The following is a 25,893-nucleotide window of genomic DNA, read 5'->3' on the forward strand; positions in this document are numbered from 1 at the left end:
TTTATATGACTATTATCTTGATATATTTACGATCAGTGATCATATGGATATTCAATTTTGTGTTCGATGTTCAGTAGACTCTCGGAATTTCTTTGCATTTTAGGGCAATGCCTATAGGGTATTTTGCACTACAAAATACCAGGGGAGGGAAGTCCGTTATCTAGTAAGTAAGTTTTTTTTTTTTTTCGAAATTTAAAACTGCTGCTTATGAAATAAGTCGAGCTATTCTCCCTTGAAAATAAAAAGTGAAAATATTGTTATTTTATTGCATTATTTACTAGTATTTTTTCTTGATGCGCTCAACTTTTTTATTCATAGGGGAAAAGATTTCACCTGTTGGTTTGCTTCACTTTTAACGGGATTAGATTCACATTTAGAGACTAACTTTTTATTTTCAGTTATCTTTTTGAAACATTAAAAATACGCTTATTTCAGACCGTTTTTGACCGTATTTTTAGCCTTTTGAACGTCAACGTTCCCGAACGGGAACATCAATTTAAAAGAAAGAAAAAAACCTTTATAATAAATTTTTTGTGAGTATTTTCAAAAAATTACTTTTATCAACAAAAGTAGATTTAATTTTTTAAAAGAAAAACTCTCATTAATGCTGTTCCTACAAAAACTGCAAAAAATCCGTTTTTATCGGTTTTCAGAGTTAAAACTTTTTTAGCTTAATGCTGATAAAGTTTCACAGATAATATGTATAGAAATCATGTTGATGAACAAATACGACCGATATAAATGAGCTATCCATAAACTCCCTTTTTTAAGATAGAAAAAGGGTTTCTTTTAACTCCGAAACACGTGCTTGTTGCTTCCTGAAAATTAGTACCTATGAATTTTGTTTTATCTTCTTTTACTTTTCAGCACACGGATATTTATTTAATTCTTACTTATATTCATTATTTCATTCTTTTTATTTTTGAGCTGCTGGGCTTCCCGTTTCTTTTAACATCACTAAATTAAAGTTCCCATTTAAGAAAAAGAGTGGGGTGGGGGGTATAACCCCTTGGTGATTGTTCTGCATTGCATCAATCGTCCCCCCTAATAACGAAGAGCCAGCGAAAGCCCATGGCTCCACCCTTTTGTTTGAACACCAGAAATTTAATTAAAATAGGGTACTTAGGACATCATCAATTTCGCAAAATTTACGATGGAGAAATCCCGAATCCCATACTCTCGGTCTAGGGAGATTGAGTGCCAGGAGCATTGGGCGCCGAGCACTTGTGCCCAATGTTCCAGGCGTTCAAAGTGTTCGACGCCTAAAGTTCCCGGCGCTCAAAGTGCTTTTAGGCTCCCGGCGCCCAAAATGCTCAACGCCCGAAATGCTTGGCGCTCAATCTTTCCATTTCGGGAGCAAACTTGATCCAGTGCTTCGTAGCAATAGCATTGCTGCTGTTATTTACATTTCTTTAGCATGTGTTAAATTGAGTCAAATGGGTGGTTGTTCGGCTGTAAACTGTGCAAACAGCTCCAAAAAAGGATTTCAGCACTTCAGATTTCCAGCAGATGCAGAAAGACAAAAGGATTGGATAAATAATGGCATGCGAAGTGACTAGCAGCCTGGAAACGACGCCAACTGTTTCTAAAATTTCGCCAATGCTCACCTTCGCTCTCCGACTCTCTCGTTCCTTATTTGGCGAAGGGTTGCCAATAAAGGTAGCTTTCCCTGTTGTAAGCTTGCTCCAAAATGGCGGATGCATCGGCCTGCTAGACGGTACCAGTGGCCTGTGAGTGACGTCATACTCCCATGCTGTCGGTTTGAAAGAAAACGTGAAGAAGAGAGAGGAGAGAAGCAAACGTTGTGATGAATGAATACGTGCGCTACTTAACGTTTCTTTGGTTCTATGATTATTGTTTTTGCTGATTGTGTGTGTCGGTGTGATCTGATATCTGCATGTATTTGAGCTAGCTATAATTGTAAATTATTAGAAATGGCTTTTTTACAGAATCGTGGGGATATTGCTGCTCATCGTGTGGAATGGTTTGAACTTTTTGGACGGTTGGGTGTTACTGCTGCGAGTTATCCGTTTGACTATGTCAAAGTTTTGATACAGGTATCAACAATTTTCCAACACACTTTGGTGCTATGTAGATGTTATTTCCAAATTAGAACCTTGTTTATAGACAACAATAAACTCCTTTATTTTCTGCATGCCTGTAAATATTGATTGTATAAAATGTGAGATCAACAAATATATATGATCAGAGACCAACAAAAGTTGGTAAAATCGTAAGAGGCCATTAAAACTTTCATTGCCAGACAAATTAGTTCTTGAGGGACGCCTGCCTGAGGAGAAGAGATCTCGTGGTGCAGACTGGTACCATTGAAATTTTTAGAGGGAAAGGACTGTTTTGAGGGGTATTTCTCACCGAAAGCAGGGCAAGGGGTCATTGTTTTAAGCTATTCAGATCTCAAGCTAACCTGGAAATAAAGAAAAACTACTACTTTAGTAGGGTTGTGAGCACTTGGAACAGCTTACCGGAAGAGGTGGTAACGAGCAAGCTTTAAGAAGGCCATTGATCTTCATTGGGGACAAATAATTTGACTAGGACCAGCCTAGCTGGGCCAAGAGCCATGTTGCTGGTCGTCACATTTGTATTTGTATTGTATTCGTACTTAATTTCTAGATCAGTGATTCTCAAGTTCTGGTTCATTGAAAAATTTAATTGGTCCTCGTAGATTTTTATCTATTCACCTTAAGAAAATTTCCCTCCTTAATAATAGGATAATATAGTTGAAACTTTTAGCATGCTAACACTTAACATGAAAAATCAATTAATACAAAATAATAAAGCAATTTGGTCAATCGCTCTGCAAACAATCTTTTTTCAAATCTTTGAATACAATCTTTTGTTCAATCTTTTAATTGAAATCTTTGATACAAAATTCTTTTAACGTGAAAAAATATTTTTCTTTCCCCTCTATTTTATGTTAAACGTATTTCACTGTAATAGCAGTTCACATGATTCTTTTGAAATCCATTTTAAGACTACTTTTTACAAATTTCTGATTTTTTTTTTTTGTAATTTGAATTTATTTATATTTACTTTGCCCTGGGCAGATAAGCAGCAGTATCTACAAATGACATTACAAGCGTTTTCAGTATTAAAGACCTGATCATATATCCGATAATTCATTAGGATTCATATTCAATGAGCAGGTACTAAAGAAAAGTGACCATCACGAGACCTGGTGGTTCTTGTCCAATCATCTCTGATTTAGAGAGGTGCAGACATGCTTTGAAACTTATCTGATGCAAATTTTCAGCTTCCAAGACTCAAATCATAAGGGCCTATGACACCATAAAAAGAAAAAAACAAAGTTGGCTCAAAAATGGCCTTCAATGGGGGAACCTTGCTAAACATGACAATTTGCGTGACAAAATGATCCACCATTTTGGGACCTTTTTTTTTTTATTGATCCTAGTTTCTTTGGGTTTAGGTCTTGGATGCTGAAACTTTGTATAGGTTAGTTTCAGACGCATGTCTGCATCTCTATAAAATTTGGTTAAAATCGGAGATGGTCGGGTGGAGACGATGAAGTCACTTGACTGGAATGACTCAGTTTTTGACACACCTTTTGCTACCTGTTTCCTGAGAAAGCCAGCACAACTCAGCTTAAATAATATAAAACCTTTCTTACTTGCTGTAATGTGCTTACACAGAAAACTTTTGGGAATTTTTACTATGATGTAGGTCTGACGCTCTCAGGGTTTTGCTCTATTACTGATGTTTGTGGGGAAAATCTGGTTTCATCTATGAACCAGATGGCTTGTGTGCAATCAAATTGTCTGGATTTCTTAATAGCTTTAAAACCCTAACCAAAACTCCTTTTTTTATGCTGTCGTTTACCTGTCCACGGCTGTACTTATCTCTGTACGTACTTGCATAGTATCATTGTATAAATCATAGTAAGGGTCTTAAAATTAACTTACACAACATTTTTTTAAAATTTACCTTGTATTTCTTTTGTCTTTTATGAAAGACAAAGAAAAGCTCTCAGTCTCAGTGTTCAGCAAAATGTTTATTATTTTTTTACTGATCCGTGGCATCAATAGATTGAACTGATGTTCTAGATCTAGAACCCCCAAAATAATTTTAACTTGGAGTGTATGCTTGGAGTTCTTAAGCTTTTTGTCAATTAATCTTCCTGTCTTCAAAAGAAAGAGCTTTTATTTCTGTTTATATATACTAGGTGCTTCGCAATCTTATTTGATTCACAAAGATTTAAATCGTCAATTAGAAATAAACAGATTCAAAATGTATTATGAGCACCCTTTGGATCAAAAAGCATCCCTTCCCCGGATTTAAAAATAACTTGTACCAACTTGCAGAGCCGTAAGGGCTGAGGGGCTCCTGAGCATTCCAAAACTGCAGTTTTGTACGTTTGAAAAGTCGCTTTCATATTCGTGGTTTCTAGTAATATATTTTGCTCCTTAGTTCCGGACTTGAATGGAGTTGAGCCTAAGATTTTTCGTTAAAATCAAAACCCTTAAAGATTGTTAATAAGAAAGAAGAAACATGCGAATCGAAAAGACGTAATTATGGCTGTGCCAAATAAAACATCAATAATTTTAGTAGAGATGGAGATTATTCCAACTTGATTTTTAATGGCTTGTAAATTTTTTTCCTTTGGAGATAGGAGCTTAGTTTTTCTACCATAGGTCGAGTTAGATCTGGAGTAAAAAAAAGAAGCTCTCTTTCGTGTAGTGTTAAAAGAAAACTGTGGGACAATTCCTTCGCTTTTTACTTATAGATTTAATTTAAAAAGTAGTGCTTAAATTTTAGCTAAGCCTAAAAAAAGTTCGAGCTAGAAACATAAATTTCTCCCGCCGTATTTAAGTTATAGGTGCACACCTTGGGGCTTGAAGTAATTTTGTACAAATTTTCAAGGTTGTAGGTGCTATGGTTTCTTCTGGACGCAGGTCCACGATAGACTTCCTTCTGGAATTTCTTTAAAACCTTACTTTTATTTACTATAAAGAGATTATAAGTTCTTATGTATATTTTTTCTCTCCTCCCTGTCTCTATTTAGATAGGCCATGAACCACTTCCTCCTAGACCGACTCGTACCCTCTTTGGAAGACCTGCCATTGCTCTGCCCGGAGTTTTCACATATAGTGAGTTAAAACTCTTTATGACCCATTTATGATCAATGTCTGATTTTATTTCAAATTTATTTCTTTATTTCATGTGTTTATATTGTACAATTATCTATTTGATTCTTGATTAGATATTTGCCTTTTTCCATTTTTTAAACATAAAAGTAAGTTTATGACCAAGCAGCAGGGGCGGATCCAGACAGAATTCTCGGAGGGGGCCATTTGGAAAAATATGATGCCTTGGAAATTTTTTGAATTTTACAAGCATTAATTCTACCCTTTCTAACAATGTATAATATTAATATGTGCAAGTAATTTTTCACCCCTTTAATAGGCAATTTACGCGAAATTTGAGCTTAAAATATTTATTACAAAGAAAAAAAGAAAACTACTTCGAGTTTTAAAAAATAAAACCCCTGGAACTCGAAGGAATTTTGTATAAAATGTCAAGGCTGTAGGTGCAATGGGGTCTCCTGAGCAACTTCTGCCACTGACTTCCTTCCAGAATTTCTTTGAAACCTTACTTTTATTTACTATATAAAGAGAAAACCGACACTGCAAATGTTTTAACAGGAGGCTGAATGTTTGTTTTCTTTTCTTTATAGTGAAACACATCAGGAAAGTGGATGGTTTCACTGGCCTGTACAGGGGTCTGATCAGTGGCGGCTCGTCACTATGGGCCGGGTGGGCAAGGCCCACCCGGAAAAATAGTACATAATTAAATAAATTGTTAAAAAATATCTTCTGGTGTTTCAGTTTTTAAAAAATCAGGGCATGAAACTGATTTTAAATTTCTAGCACTCTGCTTATCGCTAATATATAAAGAAAAAAAAGTTTCTCTTTTCTGTTAACTAGCGTTAGCCCTTTAAGAACGTTCCTTTGGGCCTTTTTAACGGCGGCCCACAACTTTACCGACTGCGACGATTGAACCAAAGTAACGAAAACGGCAAGCGATGTCACCCCGAACGATGTGTTTGGGCCGGGTCCTTCCTGCCCCTTGGAAATCCATCTTCATCCAATGGCAATAGTAGAAGCAAGTGGGAGGAAAGTGTCTCGTCTGGCGTCGCTTATACAATGTTTCAGCGAAGCAAAGGGCAGAAATCTCGGAGCCCACCCCACTGGGAAAAGAAAAGTTCTCTCATCGCTCTCTCCCGGTTTTCTCTCTCTCTTTTTTGATGGATTTTTAATTCATTTTTTCCTTTTCTTCAATCTTAAACGACTGTTACTATCAGGTACTGGGATTGACAATATTTTGGGTTCCCTCTGATTTCATTCCATGGAATACGTATTTTAATTTGTTTATTTTTCTTTATTTAACTTTGATCGCATTCTCGAAATTTCTGAATGGAGATTTTATTTTCGAAAAGGTGTTTGCCATTTTTTAAGTTGCAGTTTGAATTTAGGTGCAGTTGGTTTTCAGTGTTGTGCTAATATAATAAGAGTTCAGACTTTGTATTTTTGAATTAAAAGCTGTTCCTAATATAGTTTTCACTGGGTGAGATTTTTTTCAATTTTCTGATAAGTTATGATATTTGGTTAAAGTAATAAGTCTCAATCATGTAGGGCTTATTGTCATGCCTTTTCTACGCTAGAATATTCTAACACTGAGCAAACCTAAATTATTACACTGTGAAAATTAAAAGTAAATTAAATTTCTTATGAAAAGAATATATTGCTAATTAAGTAAACTGCATGTTTCTAGAAAAATTAGTTACCAGTTTCGTAATTTGATCCAAATGTTATTAGGTATCAACTAGAAAACCGCCCGTCATGGTATGACGAGTGAAAATTGTTTCTACATTTGAACGGAGCAATTGCCTGTTTAGTGATATTTTGGTGGTTGAAATTTTAATCCTCACTCCAGTCACGTTAATTTTTACCGCTTTTTCGAGTCTTCATTCCTTATAATTACTGTCTTACCAGTAAAACAGTTAAGTTCCCGGATCGAGTTCAGCCTTGTCACTATGAAGTCTTTCCCTGCATGTTAAACATTACCAAAACATATTATCAAATTATCATGCCGTGGTGCGATTTTCATTGTTGAATCACGCGGGTTACTCGATCATCGGATACTATTTATATGAAGATATATAATAACGAAGCATGCTAAAGTGAAAGCTAATGCTACTGCATGATCCCAGAGATCGTGTTGGTATCGAGGGTGTAATATGAGTTAGATTAATGCCTTTTGTCATTTATTACTAGTGGCTAGTGTTTGGTCTTTTTAAATATCAAAAATATATTATTGAAGTTGCTTTCCTCGAACTTTTAAAAAATAATCAAGTAGATTATTTTCTAAAACCACCAATTTCAACTTTGACGCTTGAGGAGAAGCTCGAAATAAGTAAATTGCAATAAAGCCTATAAAAGAACTGCGATAAAGACTGGTATTAATGTATAGTAGCTATTAAGGTATCAATTATGTTTTTCAGCAGTTATAACCAAGAATGGCGATTTGACCTTATTAGGCGCACGTGTCCCTCCAATAGGGCCAACTCCGAAAAGATGCCAAAAGTACAATGAAACTAAAAACAATTGAAAAATTCTTTATTGTCAATCGTCTGGTAAACTCAAAAACGTAACATTTTTAAAATTTCAATATTTACTTCAATGGAAATGAGAAGAATCAATCGTCACATTTGGGGCACTGATAAGTCGTTATCTTCTGTAGGTCACTGCTGTGCACGTCTGTGCAGTATATACATCAGGATCATATCCCTCCACCCGATCCGTCGGTACGTTAATAAGGACACCGTGGTGTCTTTATAAAGTCAATCGTGGTCTTTTTGGACTGCTACATTAAACTTTTCAAAGGGAATCAAATCATATTCAAACTGACGATACTCAGCAACATTTTTCTCTTTGAATTCGCTAACTATATGAATTACTTTCTAGAACAATTAACTTTTTTTACACCATTAAACTACAGAGAACCACGAAGAAACAAAATGTACAGTAAAATAAGATCGAGCAATTTTGATTAGACTCTTTTAGACTCTTTTGCAATAAATGTTGCTGTACTTTTGCCTGCTTTTGACAAACAGCTTATTGATAATGCTTTATCATCAGTTAGGCTTTCTGACGACGATAAAACCACGATCTGTTTTCCTTTTGTTTTGTGGAAACTTTATACAAACGCCAAAGACACCTCGAACTAAAATTTTTGAGAGGAGAGGGTGTCTTAATTCACAAGAGTGTCTTAATTCACAAAATGAAACTCCGAACTTTACTGAATGATAAAAAATTAGATACTTAAACATAATTAGAAGATACATTAGACCTAAAAAGCTATATGGTCTCCAAATTTGCCAAATAAAGAAACTTTTGGGAGGCCACAGTGACCTCCCATCGGGCGCCTCTGATAACAGCGAGCCCACCCGCCGAATTAAGCGACGAGCCGCCACTGGGTCTGATCCCCAAACTCTGTACTAATATGATCAGTGGATTCACGTATAGGATCGTTTTGGAGGTAAATAGATAAAGCACTTTTTACAGAACTTAAATTTGTCTGAAATGTAAAGCTTCCACAAGAGTCTTGCTGCTATTCTAGCTGTTGGGGAGTCTGGGTTTGAAAAACCTGTTTTTTTTTTTTTTTTTTGGCTTTTAAAGCCAACCCACTTGGGTTTTTGAACGTTTTGCAGTTTTTGGTGATAAACTTTTTTTTCTCAAAAATTATTTTAATCTTAATTTCTATTTAAACATTATTGTCAAACTACTGCTTTGTACTTATACTTTTATATATGAATGCTGTGTATAATTTTAAATCATGTATCTATTTTTACTAAAATATATTGCAAAAAGTGTCCAAATTAAAGAAATAATACTCTCAATATCTCGACAATCTTGATATGTCTAAAAATTATTTTTCCCCTTGATTTTGCGTAGTGACCCCATTTCCACCTCCGTAAAAAGTGAAGATGAACTGAAAATCCCTTTAGAGGCACAGGGAATGGTGCAATCCTTTGTCCAATTCTTTTGTTCTAGGTCATTTGAAACCGTTTCACAACTTGGTAATCCAAATGTTTGATAAGTTTAGTCGTGGTAAATCACTACATTTTGCAACTTTACTAGAGCATTCTTTTTAATTCTTTTTTTTCTATTATTTTTGGCTCATTTTAAAAACTAAAGTTTTTGTTCTTGTATTAGGATTTTTATGCAACTGTCATTGCATGTTTCCGCTTATTTTTAATAATTGTGACATTTTGAGAATATTATTTTATTATGATTATGACCTTGTTATTTCGAAAACTCTATATCTCAAATTTTTTTTACTGTCCCTTCGACTTCGTGATATCAAGAGTATACTGTATATTAATTTGAAATTTTTATATGTATTTGACTTATTGGAAAATTTCTGTTTTTGAAAACATGACTATTTAAGCAAGAAACTTTTACTGTATATACTCACATATAAGTCAACCCCTTTACTTTTAGTTGGAAAATCTGGAAAAAATCTGAAAACCCCCGGATCCATCTCATTTGCAGATCTCATTGCGTACCATACTTTTACTTCATTTTTGTGCTAAATTTCTTGACTTAGATGCGAGTATATATGATACCTCTGTTGAAAAAGAAAATAATAACCTGAGTAACATTTGGAGAAATGTGCTCCTTGTAATCCTGAAATAATTACAAAGTAATAAATTTTTTGAAATTTGTTCTCACAAGCTGTGACTTAAGTTTTAAGATAAACAGGGCAGGATAAACTAGAAAGTTAAAGAATACCAATTATTTCAAAATTCATTGACTCAAGAAGTCAGAAATAAAAATTTGAACAGCATAAAAATTAGTCATTATTAAGTCACAAAGCAAATCTTGCATATAATCTTGCAAAATAAAATGTGCAAAGGCTTTTTTTTAAATTTTAATGCTTATAATATCGATTAGTTGGAGGACCTTTTAGAGAAGCATGCCTATTGGATTTTTGCTCTGTAAAACAAATATACTACTTTGAAGTTCGGCAAAAGATTGCCAGAACTTTCCATGTGTTCAAAATATCAAATGGATCTGTAGGAAAACAACGTTGAAAATACACAAATAAGCAACTGATTGAAGAACTTGTGATCTTGTTTTCCTACTACTTGTTAAACAATTCATTTCAATCATGTGTATCTCTTGTAACCTTCCGTCTTTCCTGTTTGTCTTGATTGCAGAGGCTACCTTCCCTGGAGCCCGAGGAGCTTGCCGGAAAAAATGACGAGGACTTGACCAGTGAACAGAGACTGACTCTGTACATGCACGGTCTCATTCGAGAGACTGCCGCACGATGCGTGCAGATCATAGCCAGCCACCCATTCCACAGTGAGCAAGTCCCATTTCTTTGTTACCTTCATAGCTAACTTTAAATTATGTTTCTAAATTCTGAAGCAAAGTAAATGCAGCAATGCAACCCGTTGGAAGCATTAAAATTGTAAAATAATAGTCCAGTTAAATAAGTTAATTTCCTAAAACTCAAAATATCGCTCCTAAATAAATTTCTCTATCAAGTTGTTCAATAAAAACGTCAAAAAATTCATTCAATTGTGAATTTAAAGCATGAGTAGCAAATATGGTGCAGTTGTACATCATATTTTCAGTTTTTGGCCTGTTAGAGAGTAATTGCCAAGCACAGGTACCTTGTTCTCACTTCATAGTTTTTCTCTCTTTGTATATATTGGGAAACTTTTTAAGTTTTTCCGAACAGCTTTTGTTGTAATTAATCCATTCTTCTTTTCTCATTATAGTTATCACAATACGAACAATGGCCCAGTTTGTCGGCAGAGAAGAAACGTACGGGTAAGTCATTTTTCCATATAAGGTCAAATTTAAAACCTGCAAGAAAGTTTTAGTTTGATTTTGCATTAGCAATCTTCTTGCATTTATTTTTTCTTATACTAAAACAAAACAATTATAGAAAACTCCCCCCCCCCCCCAAAAAAAAAAATATATATATAAATGTTGTGTTTGAAATGACATAGAAATGTGTTGCACTTGAAATGATTTCAGCCATCAAATTTTCCATCTTTTAACAAACTTGAAATGCTGTGAGACGGAATAAGAAATTAAAAAGTAATGAATGAGTTAGATCTGAGAAATTCTTCTAGGTTTTTTTTTTCTTTTAAATTTAGTTAATTTGTGTTTTGTGATCATATTTCAGAGTAAACTGTGTCATCACCTAATATAATGATAAAAAATAAATTACTTTTTGATTAGGTGAAAAAAATTTTTATTTAAAAAAATCATAATTTTTCATTGTATTTGTTATATTTGTTATTTTTGAACGCTTTGCGTAACAAATAGGTTTTTCTTTTTTAAAGTAAAATCTGCTGTATTCCATCATTTTACATTTACTTCAATGCTAACTTTGGGACACACCTTCTTTCTACTTCAAGAGTTTCCCCCCTTTGAATTTTTGTAACCTTCACCGCTGCGTCTGAAATCTCTTTCACAGGCCTTCCAAGTGAACGATTACCCCTTTTGCTACCAAATGAAAACTTATTCACATTGAGTTAAGTCAATCGGACAGAGGGAAGTGGGGTTTGGGTGCCATGTCATGACAGCCCAACCATCTCATTTCCTCATTTATCTCAGCAATAAACTGGTACTTGAATTAGTGACCTTCTGGCTCTGAGCTAAATTCTTTATTGTTAAGCTTAATTCTTGTATTTAATATGGCGCAGTCAATGTGTTTTGGGTCCCCTTTTTTATGCTTCTGCTTTTGATGTGTTTTAATACTTTTCTGAAAATAGTTTTCTTTCTACAATGCCAAAGATTTAGCTTCAGAGATTCAGTGAACTGTTGTGAAATGTTTACCAGTACCTCTGTTCTGAATAACAGGCAAATAAATATCTTCAATTGTTTCATTCTTTTGTAAATATTGTTTTGCTACGTCTGCAGTACAGCTGCACTCCTATTACAATTAATGGTAGATGAAGACTTTTAAATTCAATTGTTGCAAAATAAGTGATTAGAAAAATGCACCTTTAAAAAATCTATTTATTTATTTATTTGTTTGATCTATCTTTTTTTCTTTCTTTGGAAAGCAGAGTAGTTCATTTGCAAAGTTAAAGATTCTTGGTATTTATGTTTAATTAATGCTGCTGTGCAATACTTTATAAGGTACAATATTATGTGTTTAGATTACAACAGAAATGCCCTTCAAATATTTCATTCATTATTTTCTTTTCAGTGGTATTTTTGGCTCTTTGAAAGAAATCTATAATCAAGATGGCATTTTAGGGTTTTTCTCGTAAGTATTTTGATTTATTTCTTCTAAATTTTTTTGAAATTTTTTTACAATTTTTTCATTAAAGACGACATAATGACTCAAAATATCCAATTGATGCTCTGTACGCAATTCTCCAGGGTTGCCCTTACCTACCACTAAACTGGTTGGATGGGGCCCCGAAGTGAGCTTTGTGTTTTGATCCAGACTGGAAGCTGAGCAATCCCTGATCCAGCATCCCTAGAGGTATTGACTTGTAATGGAAGCCTTGAGGACTTAGCGTCCATGAACATATTCAACTTGTTCTAGTCAACATAAGCGAAAGTGGAGGATCTTTGGCATCAAACCTGGGACCCTCCAGTTAAGAGTTCAATATGTTGTTGATCAGGCCCCCATAGCCCTATTGATGCTCTATTGCAGGGGTCGGCAAGTAATTTTAGTTTGAGTTCGCATACTTTTGAAAAAATTTATGGAGGTTCGAAAAAAACCCCTTATATTCTTGGCCATTATAAACTTAAATCAGTCCACTGTTACTTCAAAAATACTAGAAAAATGTGATAAATGTGGCACTTAAGGTATGGTTGCCCACATAACAATATTTTAAAATAATTTATTGGTGCAATTAATACTTAAAAAATATTTTTTGGCAGTCCAGTTTTTTTACCTTTTGCGATCTGGTTAAGATTGCGGTCCGCTAGTTGTCGACCGCTGCACTGTAGGGTAAGAGTAAATGTTGCTCATAGCATCTGGTCAATTATTTTATTTATAATTATGTAAGCTAATGTTAAAAACGAACAAACTTTGATAGTCCTCTTCATGAAACTTGAGTGTCAATTACAAGTTTTTCTGTTCTTTCTTTTTTTCCTCCAATATGATTATCAGTTTTATTATTTGTTCTTGAATTTGTTATTTATGTTTCAGTTGTCTCATTCCAAGGATGGTTGGAGAAATTTTGACGTTTTGGTTTTGTAACACGGCAGCCTTTTTAATCAACACATATGTAGTTGAAGAAGAGGTAACCATGTTTTAGAATTTATCACCCACTTCAGTTCAGTGTGCTTGCTCACTGATTAATTTTAATGTTGAGCAGTTTGAAAATTTCCTCATTTTTAAAGCTTAATTAAATACATTCAAATGTTGACAACACTTATTTTCAAAAGATGTACTACCTTGTGAGTTAAATTGGGAAAATAATGTGTAAAAGGTTGTCTACTTTGATGACACAATTTTTTCAAAGTCTGTGGAAAAAAATTGCTCTTTGAATTATATATATTTTTTCTAACCAAGAATCTAAAAGACTGCTTTTTGTTTTCAATGAATCAATTTTTTTCCATCTTTATTTGCAAAAAATATAACGTGACAGATATTTTTCTAAAAGATCATTGATTTTAGTTCATTTAACTGAATTAAATCTACTTTGTACGAGTAGTTTTGTGCAAAAGTGAAGCAGAAGAGCTCTTCTGTTTAGTAGTGAATTTCAAAACCGGAAATTAAGAAGCAATATACTTGTAATTGTGATAATTGTATGGTTGACATTTAATTAGAAAATTTTGATACTTTTGGTTACAATAATAAAATAACTGAAGATAATCAAAACAAATTAAACTGAAATTTTGTTTTTTGATTCTTTCCAGTTTTCATTCTGACCAAAATTACAAATTTTGCAGTTTCAAGCTTAGTTCCAGTTTGAAACCCTGATAACATAGTAACACACACACACACACACATATATATATATATATATATATACACACATATATATATATATATATATATATATATATATATATATATATATATATATATATATATATATATATATATATATATATATATCTGTGGTGTACCTAGCATGGGTGACACCGGGGCGGTAATTTATGGTGTCACCCCCTACAGACGCAAAAGAAAAATAAATTTTTATGAAATCATGAAATTCATGCAATTTTCAGAAACAACTGCATTTGTGACATAAAGAAATTTTAAGTGAGCTAAAGAACCGAAGAAAAAAAAAAGTGGGAGGGGGGTCTGGGGCTTTACCCCTGGAAAATTTTCAAATTTGAAATGTTAAAAATGCATTTTTACGTCTTATTTTTCAAAAACTTGTAAGTTCACTTAAGGTGTCACCCCCCAGACGAGTGATGGGTGTCACCCGTCTGGGGGGTGACACCTTAAGTGAATATATATATATATATGTGTGTGTGTGTGTGTGCGTTACTGTGAAAGTCCAAAATTTGGTAAATGTTGACAAAACTGGTGAATATCAACATTCACAAACTCAAGACATCAGCGAAAGATTCAGTCTCTTCCAGTATATATATCAGACATGTGATTTTTCTGTATTTTGACGGAATTCCGTATTTTCCGTAATTTTGAAAAACAAAAACTTCATTTCAGTAAAAATTTGGATTTTAATTTTTCTTGTAAAAAAAAACTTTTCCGCTCATGCAGCAACTTAACCAATGGATGCAGCATTTTCCTGCGCTGTGATTCGTTTAACTTTATTCTAATTTGTAAAGTGATGCTTAATGCGCATTGTTCTGCGTGTAAGCTCATTCTCTATTTAACAAACAGCAAGTTTGAGTGATTAGAGCATGCTGCGTAATCCCGAGCTGTGATTGGTCAAATTGGAATACAATCTATGGAGTTAGGTGGTGAAATAGATCCTTTCAAGAAAGGTAAACAAAGGGATTATCATTTGTTCATTGACCACCCTCTTGCGGCAATTAGAATTTTACTGCTTATCTTTTATTGAATTTCTCGCAAAACAGAATTTTTATCAGAAATCTCTAGCATATCTGTTGTACAATGCTCTAAGTCTGACGTGGAATTAAAAGATTTGATAAAGAAAAAAAAATGTTTTTTGATCGTGTTGGATGAATTTCATTCCTAATCTTCAGAAGTGGATGATGACACTTGGGACAAAATACTTAGCAATAATAATTTGTATGCCTGACAAATAAGATTTTATATACTGCTAATGTTTACTTACCAGCTCGATCTACAAACTATGGTTGAACTTTTTTTTTTAAAAATCAGATTAAATTTTTTAAAATTCTGTTTTTTAATCAAAAAAATCCATTTAACTCAATTTGGTTTTTACCTCATATAAAACTTCTTTATTTTCCCTTATTTTTCTGTCATCTGTACTAAATTTGATTTGAATAATATGCATCAATATTATTTGATTTGAATAATATGCATCAATATTAACTAAGCATTATTGCACCAAAAAATTATAAGGTCAAGTTGTTTTACCTTACAATTTTTTGGTGCAATAATGCTTAGAATTGAAATAAATGTTTCAATAGTTTAAAGAATAGGATAGATTAGCTTTGTTAATAATATTTTCAGACATTAATCAACTATCTAATTTATTAATAACTGGCATTCCTGAGGTCTTTTTTATTGCTTTGAAAAGTTCATGCTTTTTTCATACACCCTGGTATTATATATTTGTTATATCTGTTAGTTTATTTGATTTATGAAAGTATGTCATGATGCCATGATATTTCAGTATTTTTTTCCTTCAGTGTGTCACATGTCTGGTATATTGAATATGTATTTTATGTTTACAAGGGTCATTTAGAAAGTAAAGAACGATTTTTATAAAAACTTTAATAACTGATATAAAAAAGTAAATCTTTGTTCACTTACTAATTGATACTTCTGTTAATATAGTTATCATTTAAATTTAAGTTTTTGTCATGGCCTTTCACAAGTTTTTGTATGCCTTCTGCATACATAGTTGCACCAAGCTGTTAAACCAGTCATTAACAGCTTCTTCAAGTTCCTCATCACTGCCATAGCGCTTTCCACTCAAAAAGTCTTTCAACTTGGGGAATAAGTGAAAGTCACCTTAGTGATTTGTTTGTAAATTTCTATTGATCGCAGTCTTCTTGCATTCAAAAATCTTATGTCACTATGAACCTCACACTTGGCGGGATCATTAATTGTAATGGACATTTAAAAATCGCACAGCTAAGACAAGGTTAATAATAGGCGTAGGAGAACTATGCTAAAGCTAGATTGATGCAGTGCGATGCCAAGGTCAATAATCACGCAGCAGCTGTGTGTGTGTGGAGGGTGGGGGAGACGCATCCACCCGCCTGCACAAAACGTTCTTTACTTTCCAAATAACCCTCGTATGTATATATTGAAACTTCTATTCCAAAAAAAAAAAATGTTTTTACATTTGCCCCCCTGATCATCCCTGTCTGTTGGTGTTTTGGATAGTAATGGATGCAGTTTTATGATTTGATTTTGTATTGTTTTTGTGGGTGACCATTATTATTCATGATTTAATATCATTTTTTAAAAACATATTTTAATACTTTCTAATCTTTTTCAGACTTTAAAGTCATATGTCAAACCATTTATGTCTGTAAGTATATTTCTTTTTCAAATTAGTTCATTTGCATGAATTATGTATTCATTTAAAACATTTGTTAAGAACAAAAAATAAAAATCATAGTAAATTTAATTTTTTTTGTTACATTTCCAATTATTTGCTCAAAAATTTGCGTAGATCAGTGAAAGCTAGCTTCTTCTTTTGAGTCTAAAATGTTATTGTCATTCTCTTGTTATTATTTTGCATGTTTTTAAAACAATTGAAAGTATAATCAAAATAAGGAAGGATATTTTATCTTTCCTGGCTTATTTTCCTACAATTTATTAATTAGTTTAACTTTTCATATTAATATCCTGCACACAAATCGCCCTTGCATATAAGTTACACATTAGTTTTGAAACAGAATTCACTAAAATCCCCCCCCCCCCCCCATAAAAGGCACATCAGTTTTTTCATGTTTTTATGTTATGTACTAAATTAAAACATTATCTGGAACAAATACATCTGTTTTGGGTTTTACAAAACTAGCTGTAATCTCAAGTAAGTGATATCTTCTTACACTACTTATTACATTACTCATTACATTATTAAAGTATAACTGTGTAATACTTTTACTTAAATAGCTTTCGATTCTACTCTATTGCAGCTTGCAGACAATTTCATCATTATCATAAAGTATTCATTTCTTAAAGAGCTTTATCTTGAACCTTTTTCCTTTCAAATTTAACTATTAGAAGGTAATCTATAACAATGTTATGCTTATGTACTGCTGAAGATACAAATACTTTCAAGATACTGACATGAAAAGTGAAGTTGTAATTTAATTATTAAAAAGAAACAACTAAGTTTTTATTGCTGGGCATTACTTTCGGAAGTATTGTGGTGTTTTGTTTTAAGTCCTAATTACCATTAACTGCATAGAAAGTATTATATTCTTTTTTTTTCTTGTGCATGAAGTGAATTAAATCATAAAAAGCTTCAAATTTTTTTTTCTCTCTGTGTGTAACGCCTTAATATTTAAAAAATTTATTGTTTATTTCTTTGATTTTTATGCAGAAATTATGCTGTGCGAAGTTTGGCATTTACAATACAAAAATAATTTTTTTCTTCTTTTCTTTCAGTATATCGCTAGTACACTATTTTATCCATTCATAGTAACATCTAATGTTATAATAGTCAATAATTGTGGGTAAGTAGTATATTTTTACTCAGTAGAACTGATTTCATGAAATTAAAATCTTAATAGATAATTGTATTTAATATAACTATTTTCTAATCTATTACTTATGTAAATGAACTGTGGGACTTATAATTCTTAATGTGTTTCTCACCAGACAAGGTGTGGCACGTACTCTAATACCACTTGTTGCAAAAATTTGCAAGATTGAAATACAGTAATTTTAATCAAAATTACTGTACTTCAAACTACCCTACACTAATATTACACCATTGTTACATTGTGCTTTATTATATACTAGTGGTACCCGCACAGCTTTGCCCGTAATAGAAAAATTAAAAGGTCTTTTGGTTCGCCTGTATATTTGAAAATAATGTATGGCGAATTTTCTCGCCAATTGGCTTGTACCCATGTTACGGTTCCACATTATGATAATTTTGTAATTTACTCGTCCATCTTATGATAATTTTGTTCTTAAAACTGAAATAGAAAAAGAACCACATTGAATTTTTGAAAAATCGCTTCGAGGTGCTCACACCCCCATGCTACAAACTAACTTTGTGCCAAATTTCATGAAAATCGACCGAACTGTGTAGGCGCTATGCGCGTCACAGAGATCCGGACAGAGAGACTTTCAGCTTTATTATTAGTAAAGAAGGTAATTGGAGTATGTCTTCTCAATCTCCTAATAATCACAAGGCAAAAGAAAATCTTTCATTTGAATTTGAAACTAGTGGAAGAAAAATATTGTCTTTTCCAGGAAAACTCTTTTTCTCCCCCGTCAATGAGCAAATAAACGAAGATGCTTTCTATTCATATGAATTTGAGGCAGTTTAAAAAATAATACTTCTTTTTCCTCTGTATGTATGCCTAACAATATTTCCTTTTGATATTTTATGGGTGTTACTTGACTTGATATCTTTATGCTTACTCATAATACTGCAAAGAGTTAAATTACCTTTGTTGGGTACTGCAGTTCTGCCTGCAGTATCTAGTGCTGTATGCAAGTTGATTGGTATCAGGGTTCGTACGGGTCATGGAAAACCTGGAAAGTCATGGGAAAAAAATTAGTAAATTTCAGACCTGGAAAAGTCATGGAAAATTGAAATTTTCTTTCCAAGTCATGGAAATTTATTTGAAGTCATGGAAAAATGTCCTGACTGAAGAGAAAGTAACAGTAGCTAAAAGAGCATTAGAAATCTTGAGTGATTTAACAGTGTTTATTAAAACTGGAAAGTTGGACAATCCCAAGAACAAGTCTGAATTTTGAAATCTCATTGCATCCATCCACTTCTGTAGCAGCCACTCGTCTTTTTTTGCAATGTAATTTTACTACTTGGACCATTACTCATTTTTAATTTACCATTATTTTCAGCACTTCATATATATTCTGTAGAACCAAACATGCAGATTTTTGATTTCGCTCACTCAAAAAATGCGATTCAATTGCATCCGAGTTTTCCATCACTTGTAAAAACTTTATTATTAAACTTATCATAGTTTATCTTAAATTGTTGAAGGTTTTAGAAAATGAAGATCTTTAGTCAGCATTGGGATACAGAAATAGGGGAATTCTAGTACATTCTAAAACAGTAGTACCCAACATGCGGCCTACAAAACTAATCCCTGGTACTCACTGCTACGTTCAATATCAGGAATCAAACACAATGTTCTGGTATTTCTGAACCTATTAATTTATGTGCATTTAAATATGTGCAAATAAGTTAACAAGTAGTTATGAATCAGAAAATTTATTCACTCTACGAACAGTTTTTTTTTAAACAAATATCTGGTTTAGAAACATGAATGATTTACTAAAGAATGGCTTTACTTTAAAAAACGAAAATACTATCAGATTATATTTATGGTTAAATGCGCAGTTGACATTAAAAGGCAACTTTTGAAAAATCTATTGAAACTCAGTAATAACTCATTCAACCTTTGTCCCATTCATTATTATTCTGCCTGTTAATAAAATTAAGAGTATTTAAGAATCATTATATTCAATTCACTGTATTTTTACTTTGCTTTGAGATTTTAAATTTATGTGATGAAGACAAATAAGAAAGAATAGATTTTTAGGTGTACACTGATCATTTTGAAATTACAAGTGCTTCGACGAGGTAGTGGCACTCACTTAGGAGTTTTGCTAATGCTTTTTTCTGAAAAAATTGGCAAATTTGATATTAAATAGTACTATTCCCTTCTTGTAACAAGGTCATGAAAAATTTTATGAAGTCATGAAAAGTCTTGGAAAAGTCATGGATTTTTTTCATCCAAATAGAGTATGAACCCTGTGGTATCTGCTTGTAATTCTGATTTAGCATGGCTTAGGTTGGGAAAGAACAGCTTATTACCTAAGCTTTTGCTTTTACTTTATGCGCCGCACCAGGTTTGTGGACTCTCTTTAGCTACTTACATTCATTATAGCTATTAGTATGAGGGCAATCTCAACTGTAATGAGAATGTGTCTACCTCTGGCTTGTTTATAGCAATTCCAGATTGATGATGGAAATCGAGCATAAAACTGCAATATCTGGATACCGTAGGCAAGCTGATTGGTTTTTACTTGTAACCTGCAATTGCTTTATGAAATTCATGTTTTGTATATCTAGTTAAGTCACATCAATTTCTGTTTTCTGCCGTGGGAAAGAAAAAGGGCATTATCTGCAAATTTTTCATCTTTCATTTTTTTGCATTTTGTCATCTATTGTACTTCAGCTTTATTGCAGAAGCTTATTTTTTTGGTCTCTGAAAATTGAGCACGAAAAAAGATGTCAAATTCTATTATCTTATTGTTGGTTTAGATTTCAAAATGCTTTTCTTCTAATGTCTCAATATTGATCTTTATCTTCCTGTGCTGTATAGTGGTGTACAATTGAAAAAAAAACTTGATTTGAGAAAAATAGTCTATTTTATGTCAATATTTTTACCTCTTTTTTCATAGTAAAGGAAGTATAAATCTGCAGAAAAATGTTCACTAGAAAATCAGCCTTATTTTCCATTTTGCTCGTCCCTAAATGAATATTGAGTTTCTTTTTAAACCCTACCACATGTGGATGTATGTCTAAGAACATATTGACACACGAAATATCCATTTTGATGATCACCGAGTTAATTAAAGAGTTTTTTCGTGACATCTATCTGTATGTATATGCGTATGTATCTCGCAAAACTGAAGAACGGTATGTACTAGAAAGTTGAAATTTGGTACATAGGCTTCTAGTGGGATCTACTTGTGCACCTCCCTTTTTGACTTGCATTCGGATGTTCCAGGGGGGGGGGGGGGGGTCTTCTACACCTTGTTGAGGGGAAATCGTTAATTTCAATGCAAACTCAAATGGTGTTGTAGTTTGGCGATATATCGCCAAGCTTTTGGTCGCCAATTTAACGATAAATTTGGCTTTTTTCTTTTTAAATCTTGTTTCAATTTAGCCACAATTGGTGATATTTAGAGAGTTTTCCATTGAATCACATTAAAATTGCATCACATTAATATTAAGAAAATTAATCTGTGTAAAACTTTTTTTTTTTTGCATTGGTTAGCAACAAACTTGAGGTGAAAAAATTTAATGTGTTTCTTTGCTTATTCCAACTCTAAGGCAAGGCACTATTATTATTAAATTAACGTAAAAGGTAGTCATGTGATGCACACATCAGCTTGTTTGCGTATATGCTAAATTTTAGACTAAAGAAACGTTTCACATAGGAAGGGACTTCATTAGACTTAACTACACTCTCCCAATTATACTTTTAGTTTGTTGCTGCTAGATAATAATCTTTCTATTTTCTGTATATATATTTGAAATATTAATTATCATTTAGGTTGAAAGCAGGAATACCTCCAAACATGCCTATCTATTCCAGTTGGTCAGACTGCTGGTCACACCTCAGTGCAATAGTGAGTTCTGTTCTCTTTCCAATGTCAACCTTTTTTTTTTTTTTTAATCATTATTGTGTTTGGTAATCTCCATTTTCAGAAAAAATAAGGTTATTGCTAAAATGTTGGATAGCCCTGGCAGTTTAAAGGCTGAAGTGTTGAATTTGCCTGCAGGGTCCTCATTTGATGCCAGCCTACCAAAGATTCTCTGTTTGTATATAACTGGATGATGATAACTGGGGCACATTAAATGTGTCACAAAAATAAATTAAATGCAGCACTCCATAATTACTACTTAAATCCTTGATTATCATCTGCTGGCAGTGCAAAAAAATAAATAAAAAAGGAAAATTTGTAAGAATTTTATTTGTTTGCAGTCATGAAAAAAAATGGCAACAGATCAAAAATAGTTTGATTCATGTTAATTTAAACTTAGCTCATTGACAAGTGATAAATTTAAGATTTGATGAGCGGATGTTCCATTAGGTTTAAAAATGCCTTTGAATTTTTCCCCGGTGATTTTGAAAACCTTGGTTTTTTTTAATTCGAAGGAAGCAAATTAATTTCAGGAGTATTTTTTGCAGGCTTTCGAATGGGAACTAAAAAAAGAACATTGAATGATTATTTCAGGTAGAAAGAGCCTTAATGCCTTTTTTTTTTTTGGATCTTAAAATTAACATTCATCTGGTTCGGTACTATTTTGGTGCTTGAAACCCCCCCCCCCCCCCTATGTTCCTTCTCGGGTGCCCAAGTACCTACCCGCCAAATTTTATCAAGATCCGACGTAGACTGAATTTGTATAGGGAACATCACACACATGTATACACATGTATTCTTTGTTTAATTTACATAGATTGTTGCTAACACACTTTCAATAGTGGATATTGGGATCACACTGGCATATTTTATGGACCTATATGGGGGGTCATAGTGGTCCTGCTTACATGCCATGCAGCCTAAAATATGTGTCTGTTTATCAAAGTATCATTGCATTCAGTAAATTACTGCCCATTAGCCAGGGCTAAAGCAGAAATACATGAAATACACCGCCAGCTCAGTCATTTCCAACCAAGGATTTCAGAAGCACGAAACTGCAGTCCTCAATTAGAAATGACTGAGGTGGTGCTGTATTTCATGTATATCATTGCATTATTATGACCTAAATGTTATTTTTTTTAAAAAAAAAGGTAGGTTGTTTTAGAAACTATTCTCCGCATCAAGCAACTGTTTTGGAGATGTTTTTCATATAAGAGGCTACTAAAACAACTATTTTTAGTGTTGTAACTCATTAGCTGCCCTGATGTTATATTTCAAAATCTGCAAAATGCATAACTTCTGATCTTAAGGCGTGCGTTATTAAGATCTTCCAGTTTTTTCCCCCGAATAAAAAACTTATCTTTTTGTGTGCATTTCCAAAAGTATCTATTTGTTGTAAAATGTTTTTTTCTCTTCTCAGGGCCAGCTGAAGCGTGGGTCCAGCATTTTATGGAGGTATTACAGTGGTCCGTATATGGGCTCAACCTTACAAACTCAACCCAAGAGAGTGTATGCCCAGGCTCTTGCAGATAGACACTATTATTAGTAAGCAATCTTTCCTATAGATGCATAGTTATGATCCCATCCATAGAGCTAGTATACAACTAGAGTGTGTCTATCTTTATCCGGAAGATGGGAGCTGCCTACATGAGGGGAAAGTGGTCAAATTAGGGGGTCGCCACATCATGGTGAAGTTCCAGTACATGTTTAATTAATTCTTGCACACATTTAAATCATTGCTCTCGTCGAGCAGAAGTGGTCAAGACTGCTTTCATGTGTACAGTCAAAATATAACTTTAGCATACGCTCTAGTTAAATTGTAGCTCTATAACCTCATCTAATCTTGTTAATCCAGACTTGATGGAATCAAATGCTTTTATCATGTGGATCTTTGAAAATATGGATATATGAGACTGTGTGGTGCTGCCTTAGTAATTGTTTAGTAACAGAGAGCTTCTACAGTGTTAGAACACCTTAAATTTAAAAAGAACTATGTTAAAACTCTTTAGCATTAGGAATTCAAAATACAGTGAAACCTGTGTAAGTTGACCACCTGCAATGCACTACTTTAGTGGTCAACTTAAACAGGTGGTCAACTTACAGAGGTTGATTTATATGATAAGGGCTAATTCGGTGCCTGAAATAAGCGGTCAACTTACAATAGTGGTCAACTTCACAGGATTTACTGTATATGCAATTAAAAAATATATATCTTTAGCTTTGTTGCAAAGGAAAAAAAAAAGATGAAATTAAACTTATAGTCTTCAAAAAATGTTTCTTAAGATGAGACAATAAATTTTTTGAATCTTTTCTTTTTCATCCTGCTAACCGCTTTATTGTTACAGCCGTGCCCCAATCTCTTTTCTGGAAAACTGGAGTATTTTTTACAATTCTTCATCATTTTGCTCATCTCTATATAGATCCGACAAAAATATTTAGACATCCAAATACTTTAACCCTTTATATCCAGTGATGTTCCCATCAATTTTTCTTAGGGTGTTCTCCTATTAATCTGTTACGCACAATTTGTTAGATGTGATCATATACATAGTATGTCATAATAAGAAAATTTATGAAGCTTCAGGGTATACGCTGTGTGTCTAAAAAATGTTTGAGAGTATACGGTGTATATGGAGTATACCCTATGGGAACACCACTGTTTCTATCTCAACAACTCTGATTTGAAAAAAAAAGAAATACTGATACATTAGGAGAGATCAATCTAAGCACAACATTAAATCAATAACCTATTGAAATAAAATTTATTGTTGCATTACTACAACCAGAGAAAAAATGGCAGCAAGTTTCCAACCTTAAAATGTTTTAATTGATGGTTAAATTCTTTAAAGCAATTGTTATATTTTTTGTTGGAATCCTTTGCATTTTGGGTATTTACAACAGATTCTTTTGTCGGCATAGTTAGACCAGTGCCCAATTTCATATTGAAGCACTATTTTGGATGGAGTAAGCTGGGGAAGACCTTTTTTTTTCTCTTCTATTTATCCTTAACTGTGCTCTTTTTTTCTATACAGGGTAGGAAACTGGTCAGTAAAAGTCAGTAGAATTCAATATTCTACAACTTGGTCAGAATTTGACAGTGTTTTCAAAATTCTGTCAATCTTGCAAATGTGCTGAATAATTTATTTTAAGAAAAAAAAATCAGCATCATTATTTTTCCTGTTTTTCTTATAAACTGTAAAATGCCAAAAAAAGTAAGAAAATGCCAATATTGTCACCTAATGTTGCCAACCTGTGAAAATCTGCATTACTTGATAATAATCATTTACTATTCTTCTATAGGATGGATATTAAAACTTGTTTTGTAGCAAACTTAGCTTCTTTTAGTCACTTTTCGCAAATACTAAGCTCAGTATATTGTAAAAAATCCTGTGAAGGAAAAAAAAAAGAAAGAAATTATATGTATACATAAGTAAATAAATACTGACTTCATTTTCTTTTCAGATTGAATTTCCTCATGATGGGGCGCTGCATTGGTGCAGGCGGCATCCTTCCAGGGAAAATATAGTCAGGTCATCAAAAACGAGGGCCATCGGTTTGCAAAAGGACCGGCAACCTGTGCGACTTGGATTAGAGGAGCACTTCTGAATTCTGTTTTGTGGATTTGATTTTCGTACTTAGTTCCTTCTCTTGTTTCCTGAACTGTTGATTGTACTGAGATTGAATTGCTTCATTTGATTATAATAAACCATTGTTCATTTGTTATTCGGCTGTGTTCTTATTAGGCCTGACACTAGAGACTACAGTGAAACCGAAATCAATCAGAGTTGACCATGCCTAATTTTTACAATGCCACTCTTTAGAGACATGTTATACCCAGTTTAAATTAGGATATTTAAAAAAAAACTGTCTTCCCATTACTGATAAATGTTATTTATAATAAGAAATAAACAAAATATTTTGAATGAATTAAAGTTTTAATAGGTGTCTAATTTCCATTTACTATCTGAAAATATAACAGTTTATAAATAGTAATTCAAGTTTAAAAAAAAAAAAAAATTCCAAAAGCAATTTTTGTGACCCTCATTTTGATGCATCATTTTTTAAGAAAATAATTCTTTACATTTTGCTGCAACATTACGCAACGAAATAACATTATTTTCCTAACGTAAGAATTTTATTTAA

General features: G+C 33.0%; 1 protein-coding gene across 1 annotated transcript; it reads left to right on the forward strand.

The window, feature by feature from the left end:
* The first annotated feature begins 1,843 nt into the window (after positions 1–1,843).
* On the forward strand, positions 1,844–25,473 carry LOC129223913 (mitochondrial carrier homolog 2-like). The gene is made up of 13 exons (XM_054858293.1): positions 1,844–2,057; positions 5,039–5,123; positions 5,711–5,753; positions 8,511–8,574; positions 10,259–10,406; positions 10,829–10,880; positions 12,274–12,333; positions 13,231–13,324; positions 16,658–16,690; positions 17,779–17,846; positions 21,660–21,735; positions 23,171–23,295; positions 25,213–25,473. Coding segments are annotated over exons 1-13 (972 nt in total). The 5' UTR covers positions 1,844–1,934; the 3' UTR covers positions 25,214–25,473.
* Positions 25,474–25,893: the final 420 nt, after the last annotated feature.

The sequence above is a fragment of the Uloborus diversus genome, chromosome 6 (genome assembly GCF_026930045.1).
Source record: "Uloborus diversus isolate 005 chromosome 6, Udiv.v.3.1, whole genome shotgun sequence".
Lineage (NCBI taxonomy): Eukaryota > Metazoa > Arthropoda > Arachnida > Araneae > Uloboridae > Uloborus > Uloborus diversus.